General features: G+C 40.2%; 1 protein-coding gene and 1 pseudogene across 2 annotated transcripts; one reads left to right on the top strand and one right to left on the bottom strand.

Annotated features, from left to right (window-relative positions):
- Window positions 1-543: 543 nt before the first annotated feature.
- Window positions 544-1527, top strand: LOC146616952 (leukotriene B4 receptor 1-like; annotated as a pseudogene).
- A 2965-nt stretch (window positions 1528-4492) lies between these two features.
- Window positions 4493-6867, bottom strand: LOC146616951 (inactive serine protease 35-like). Of its 2 annotated transcripts, XM_085372528.1 has the most exons (3): window positions 6857-6867; window positions 6166-6376; window positions 4493-5792 (listed from the first exon to the last, which is right to left on the bottom strand). In XM_085372528.1, the coding sequence occupies exons 2-3, from the start codon at window positions 6370-6372 to the stop codon at window positions 4563-4565; spliced, it is 1437 nt and encodes a 478-aa protein (XP_085228654.1). In that variant the 5' UTR covers window positions 6373-6376; window positions 6857-6867; the 3' UTR covers window positions 4493-4562. The 2 variants fall into 2 exon arrangements, with proteins under 2 accessions (XP_085228654.1, XP_085228653.1); XM_085372527.1 differs by lacking the exon at window positions 6857-6867 and having other exon boundaries at window positions 4493-5801; window positions 6172-6372.
- Between the last annotated feature and the right edge of the window lie 653 nt (window positions 6868-7520).

Here is a 7520-nt window from a genome sequence, read left to right as displayed (position 1 = left end):
CCCTACACTGATTTGCGGGTGGAAAAATTTTAATGCAGTTTCATGTTCAACTCTATTTCTACAAAAAGCTAAAGTGAAAGTTAGTGAAAGACATGCAAATATGCTTACATACAAAAATGCAAAAACTGCAAATAAAATAAACACATCCACAGCTCCCAATAAATGCTCTCCTTGTTGTAAAAACAAAACAAAAAAACATAGCTGTCCAACCACATTTCTAAGCTTCTATGATGTTAAATGGCTCAAAATCCTTAAAAAGTAGAAAATCTACAATTCGATGACATCAAAGTGTGAAAGTTTGACTTATGTTTCTAGATGTTCTTATACTGGTGCTCTCTGAATAAATGGAAATAAATGCAAAGATTTTTAAAAAGAGTCATGCAAAAATCCCGAAACCATGAATGCAAATGTTTGAATCAGCATCACAGTATCCTTGTTATTAGTTCCTCTTTGCCTTCACCAAAAGTAACGACTTGTTCATGTGGCTGCACATTTATCATCATCATCACTTGTTCAGTGCACAACAATCAGCAAGTTTGCAGCATGGCACAAGTCAACTCCACCGTGGCTACCTATAACATCTCCTCCTCTCCTGGATATTCAACTGGGACTGTCTGGTACTCCACCAATCTGGTTCCTGCAGTGGTGCTATCCATCTGCTTCCTGCTGGGATTCCCTGGAAACATCGCTGTCATCATTCTCAAGCCAAACTGGGAGAACATGTCCAGTCTGAGCCAGAGTTTGATGCTGAGTCTGGCTGTGTCAGACCTGCTCTGCCTGGGTACCCTTCCATTGTGGATTTACTCTTTCCTCTATAGCTGGACCTTCAGCCTGGTGCCCTGCAAACTCATAACATATTTTGTGTATGGCAGTGTTTATGCCAGTCTGCTGACTGTGACGGTGCTCAGTGTCCAGCGATACCTTCAGGTTATTCACCTGCAGAGGAGTTTAAATCAGGTAAGAGCAAGGAAGCTGCTGCTTCCACTCTGGCTGTCTGCAATGACCCTGTCCACTCCTGCTTTACTAACTCAACAGCTAGTTGAAGTATATCAGCAAAGGATATATTGAAGACCTCAGTACTCATCTGAGGGACAAAGGATGGCTATACTGTTGACAGAGGCCCTTGTAGGATTTGTGTCCCTTTCGGTCATTGTTTTTTCATACATCAGTCTCTACAGAAAGGTGAATCGGGCAGCCTTTTTCAACAATCCACAGACCACAAAACTGATTACCAGCATCATTGTGACCTTTGTCATCCTGTGGGTCCCATATTTTGTTATCGATGTGCTGGGTGTGGCAGCCATTTCCCTAAAAAATGAGGCCCTGCTAACATTTTGTGAAGACAGCTGGAATACTGTTGGAGCACTAACATTTGTAAATGGTGCAGTCAATCCACTCCTGTATGCCTTTACTTCTGATCGTTTGTCCACAATGTGGCAAAAAATTGCTGAAAATTTAATACAGAAGTTCAGAATAGCTCAAACCCTGCCTGAGTCAAGAGATATCACTACAGAACCAGCATCTTAGTGATTTCCCTGCATGGCAGAGTTCAACCACACTGTTATATTACTAATATTATTATTATAATTAATAATAAGATAACATAAGATTATGTATAATGAATATTGTATCTTAAGTGAAGAGATCTCCTCTCTCCTGCTGATGCACACAGGGTGCAGTCCACTCTATCTATCACAGAAAGCTGTTGATGATTGGTGGTTTAATAATAAACTATGAGGTTAAGCAACATCTCCTGTCAAATCGACTGTGTGCTAAACCTGATTTTTCCAAAACCAAATCAATGAGTTTTGCTGCCTAACCTAACCAACCACACTACCAATGCTGAAAGCAGCCAAAAAGCCCCAGTATACCCACCACAATGGTCGCTTTCCCCACTGCTGCAAACTCCCTTGTGTTACCAGGACAATTTTCACATCACATCCTGTGTCATGAGACAATCCTTGCTGTGGTCTGGATCTTTGCACCTTGGCACAATGCGCTGCGGTTGGTTGAAGACACGAGTGCACAATCAAACCGTTCTTTACAGCCATTTTAATGACAATCCTGTTAACTATACCTTTAGATAATTTTAGGTGATGTATGAATAAAGTAAATGAAGTAATTTCCATGTTGCAAGTCATTTAAATTTTTTCATTGGCTTCATTGGCTTATATACTGTTACAGTGGTTAGCACTGTTGCCTCACAGCAAGAAAGTCCTGAGTTCAATTCTAACATGTTTTCCCTGTGTTTGGATGGGTTCTCTCCGGGGACTCCGGTTTCCTTCCCCAGTCCAAAGACATGCAGTTAGTGGGGATAGGTTAATTGGAAACTCTAAATTGCCTATAGGTGTGAATGTGAGTGCAAATGGTTGCCTGTGTCTATGTGTTAACCCTGCGACAAACCTGTCTGTACCCTGCCTCTTGCCCTAATCCGTTATTTTAAAAGACAGATCAAACATGTTTTTTATTTTGAGTGAAAACTGTAAAAAGTACTTTTTGTTATATCAAATCATATGTTTGAAAAATAGGCAAGTAGACTATAAAGTTTCGCACTGTTAGTACCTATCCTCTTTAGTCACTTTACTTTCTACCTCTAAGATATACTCCCAAAGTCAAAAACCAACAGGCTTAAAAACTCCTTTGTCCCACACGCCATCAGACTGTTTAACTCCTCACTGGAGGGGAGAGGAAGGAGAAACAGGGGGACAAGGGAGGGCGGGAAAAACTGAGTTGTAGGACTTTTCTACACGGTGCAATTTTTGCAATATTATTATTATTTTATTTTTTGTCTCTTTCTTATATTTGACTGTGCAATAATCACTGTGCAATATACTAACTCAAATGAGCAATCCTATTTATCCATATTGCATATTCTGTATCTATATATGTGTATATGTGTATATATGGTGTATTTATGCTTATATCCTTACTCTCATTCCCCTTAATGTATCTGTAACATGCAACTTCTTTCGGTGCTTTGCTACTGGAAACTGAATTTCCCGAAGGCACCCACCCGAGGGATTAATAAAGTTTCATCTAATCTAATCTAATCTAAGATGTAACAAAGGCAGTGATTAATAGAGTGTGTACTGTGTCGCCCTTTGCTGGTGTTGAGTGGTACTGCATCATACAGTGCAACCGGTGAATCTGGTACTCTGAAGAGCTCCTTTCCTTGTTTCTGTTTGCATGTACAGTGAGTTCAAGTTAAGCTGGAAATCAAAGAAACAAGGAAGTTTTTTTGTTGTGTCTGTAATTAGAAAGGGGCCTCAGTTTATTTTGGGTGATTTGTGGTGAAGCAGAAATCAGTACACTGGTTCATGCTGCTGCTGAAGTCTAAAGAGCTCGAGTATATGCTGGATGTCCTGCATATTATTTCCAAGAAGTCACTGTATCTTTATCCAGTGTAGCATAACAAAATTTTGAAAGAAAAATAAAAGTAGTATAAAATGTGGATGAATATGAAATATGAAGGATACATCAATATATTGATCTCAGTGACCCTCGTGGCTCAGACTTGTCTGCTTTGGTTTGTATCAGAAATTTTATTTCCATTTCTTTACAGAAAGAATTACACAAGAAAACGTGTTTGTTGCATCAACACTGTCAAAAATCATCAAAAGTACAGTAATAAAAAATCCATACATATGTTATGTAGACCAGTATTTCCTTAACAAGTACAACTAAAACCAACTTATCTAAATAACCCAATAAATGGCTGAACAGGATACAGATCCAGAATCAGAGACAAATGCAGCAGTCTTCAACTCAAGGTTGGTCTGTCAAACTCTCATTGAAGAGAGAAGCTGATTTCAGATCATATTTTTTTCACATTTTTACAATTTATTAAAAGCTGCAGCTCTTTTAAACCCACAATCCTATTATATACAATTTAGAAATAGAAAAAACAACAACTGCTGCTAAAATTGAAATTAAAGTGACTTAAATAATAAAAAGAAAAGAAAACTCATCCGCTCCTTGTCTGTGCTTAAGGTTCATGACTTCAGCCTTTGCAGTTAAAAGTTGCAGTTAAGTTTAAAGACATCACTATTATTCTAACCTCCAACCAGACTGTGGCAGTGGGATTGCATTATGGATCATGTAGGTATTATGTTTTCACATTATTTGATGAAGAATTCTTTTATGGAAATGTTTTACTGGAAACTCTGCTTCTTTTATATGTAAATCAGTATTGTGAATGTATCTGTAAAGAAAACATCCTCAAGTTTTCTTCTTTCTTCCTAGAATGATCTTAAGAACATCTAAAATTGGATACACTGAGAAATATTCAGCTCCATTCTGACATATTGCACTTTGAAGATGCGATTACTTTTAAAAATACTTCTACTAAAATGACTTTTGGGGGGGTGGGTTGTGGGGCTTGTCTATACAAAGCTTCTAAAGCTCTATTTTATATATATATATATATATTTTTTTTTTTTTTTTGATGAGATGAGACAGTTTTCTACAGGTTTTATACACAGTGTCCCTGATCTTTGAGTCCCTTTAAAGGTGTCTTCAGCTCTTTGCCTCTCACATACCCTCTGCTCTGTCTCTCTGTATCTTCAGACCTCTTTACAAAGACTTGGATCTCCATGGATCCAGTGGCAGATCTGGGCGTATTTAGGAGGTGTGATCCTCACTGCAACATTAAAGTCCCTCTGCTCACCCCCCTCCACCTTCACCCAATGATGGCCTGAAAACACTCCAATCACCCTCCTCTTCCACTTCCCCTTGCTGCCTGTGTGTCCCGCTTCCTGCCTGAGTCGGATGTAAACACCCGCCCCTGTAGCACCGGTCTGCGCGTCGCAGTGCTGATACATCAGATCATCAGACTCCTTTGCCACTGAGCAGAAGCGATAAACCACCCTCTCATCTCCGATACCGTCAGGCAGGTTTTTGTCAGCATCATAGCCTGAGAAGTGGATCCTTGTGAGGGGTGCAGTCGAGGGTGCTACTCCGAGCTCCATGTGCTTTTGCTTTACTGGTCGTTTCAGCTCCAGAAGGGCGTCGTCATAGTCGGGGGAAAGAGAATTAGTAGAGTTCTGGGTGTGGATCCATCCTTTAGGGATTTTTGTTTGCTTAACTCGAGTCCAGCGAAACACTGGTTCCTGTGTGGCCCCAGTACTGCGGCGGACACGAATGAGGCCTTTTCGTCTCCCTCTTCTCTCAGACTTTTTGTCTCCACCATCAGCTGTTCCCTCCTCAGCCCTTTTTCTCCCTCTACGTCTTCTACCTTCAACTCCCTTTCTCCCTCTCTCCCCAACTAAACTATTCATCTCCCCACCTCCATCCATTAGCTTCTCCTCTCCTTCCTTCTCACCTTTCTCAGCCCCTCCTTTCCTTCCTTGTCTTCTCCTCCCTCCTCTTCTCCTCCCCCCACTTCCTCTTGTAGTTTTCAGCTGTAACAAACCTACTCTAACCTTCCTGGAACCCTCCAGGTAGTCCCTGCCATCATGGATGCAGTGTGCTGCTGTTAGCACATGTTTTGAAGATATCAGGACTCCAGAACAGCCCGTAGAGATGCGGACTGCAGCAGAGAACGGGTAGTTGGTGATGAAATGGGAGTCTGAGATCACAAAACGACCATCTGCTCCATAAACCTGCTGTTTCCTGCGGGGAAGACCTGTTGAATGTGCCGGTGGTCTTGTAGACATCTTGTTGATTCCCTGCAAACTCATGTCTGTATGTGTGCGAGTGCCATTTTCATACAGCGTCTCATATCCCAGATTTCTCTCTTGCTCAGTTTGGTCTACAGGTGGTAGGGTGCTTTGACATTCTATTCCACAGAGCATAGGCGGATGCTGTCCAAGATAAAGACAATGTTGGATAACACCTCCCACCCACTCCATGACATGTTGGTCAGTCACAAGAGCTCGTTCAGTGAGAGACTGAGATTACCGAAAAGCACCACTGAACGACACAGGAAATCATTCCTGCCTGTGGCCATCTCCCTGTACAACGCATCCACTTAACACACTGTTTGCTGCTACAGCTACACATGTTTCTTTTCCAACTATTTATTTATAAGTGACTTATGTATGTATGTATATATTGTACTATTCTTAGTTAGCGTATTGTCTGTCTTGTCTTAATGTTGGTTTAAAATGGAGCACTGTAACAAAAAATAATTTCCCCCAGGGATCAATAAAGTATTCCGATTCTGATCTTTGCCGCTCTTCTTTCTAATTCTTTTTCCTCTTCCTGCCCTGTGAACAAAGGTGTTCTTAAAAGTGCTGTGCGTGTGGCCACCAGCTCAGGAAGGCTCTGTCTGGTCCACCTGTGCACCTCGTTGCTCTCACTGTTGCCAAAAACACCAGAAGCTGAAAGTGCAGCTACACAGAGCAGCACACACTTCAAATGAGTCAGGGCCATCCCGCTGAAAATACAGTAAAAAAAAAAAAAAAAAATATTTGAGAGTTGGAGAGAAATACCAAAAGATTTTTACACTGAGGCTAGGAGTTAAATGACCAGCAGATGGCGCACAAGCTTTACGTATGAATTGAAAATAGCTCGGCAGCTAAATGTTTAAGATTTCACTTTAAATTAAAATGACATGTTAGTTATTTCCGTTAACTTTGAAAAATATTTCTAATCTAATCACGAAATATAATCATTACCTTTCCTATAAAACCGAAAACATATTTTTTGGATCCAAACTAATGTATTTATTGCAAAGTTAAGCAGGTCAATAACAAACAACGTGAAAGCTATGAAAATAAATCGGCATAACCCGTAAATTTAAAAATATATACATTTTACAGATATTCTTAGGAAGGACATATTAATGTAAATAAGCTAATGTGACCTTTTCGTTGTTAGCGGCATGTAAAAAATGAAAAATATAAAACATTCCTACCTGCAGATAAAATAAATATATTGTCCTTACTGTGGATTAAAAAAAACTCTCTCTATCCGAAATACTTCCCGCAGACTGCTTCCATCATTTGCTGAGCTCAAAGGAAAAAAAGAGGGGGATCGCAATGAGAGGCAGCGTGCAGGGTCCTCATAGGCATCCACATCCCACTCCGAAGTATAAAAAAAAAAAAGTCCGCACCAGGCATGCAGAGGGATGAACCAGCCCAGCAGCACGAAGGCTTTTGTATTTTTAGCAAGTGATGACATCACGTTTGAGGTCAAAGTTGCAGTCGTGTGGACACAGATTCCGGTTTATGTTGCTATTTCGTTCTTTTAGAACTGTATTTAAACATAAACATTTATTGCTCTTACATATAAATCAGCCTCGAGAAACTTTGAGTGTAGGTTTATGTGTGTGTGTGTGTGTGTGTGTGTGTGTGTATTAAATGTATTTCAAACGACCTATCAAAGTGTTTCTAGACATGAGTCCAGTGCAGCTCTTACCTGTAGTTTAACCCCTGCTGTTTATGTCAACAAAGACTCTGCTACAGGCAATTACAAGTTATTCCTATCCTATTAGTTGCTGCTACAGAGATTTTATTCTTGTGTTATTCTCATGTTTTGTCAACCTTTGTTTCTATGAAGTGTAACACCCATCCCACGTT

This window comes from Diplotaxodon limnothrissa, linkage group LG15, assembly GCF_057381915.1.
Source record: "Diplotaxodon limnothrissa isolate DT_005_m linkage group LG15, D_limnothrissa_male_GT1.1, whole genome shotgun sequence".
Taxonomy (NCBI): Eukaryota; Metazoa; Chordata; class Actinopteri; order Cichliformes; family Cichlidae; genus Diplotaxodon; species Diplotaxodon limnothrissa.
This window is presented reverse-complemented; position numbering and strand designations above follow the sequence as displayed.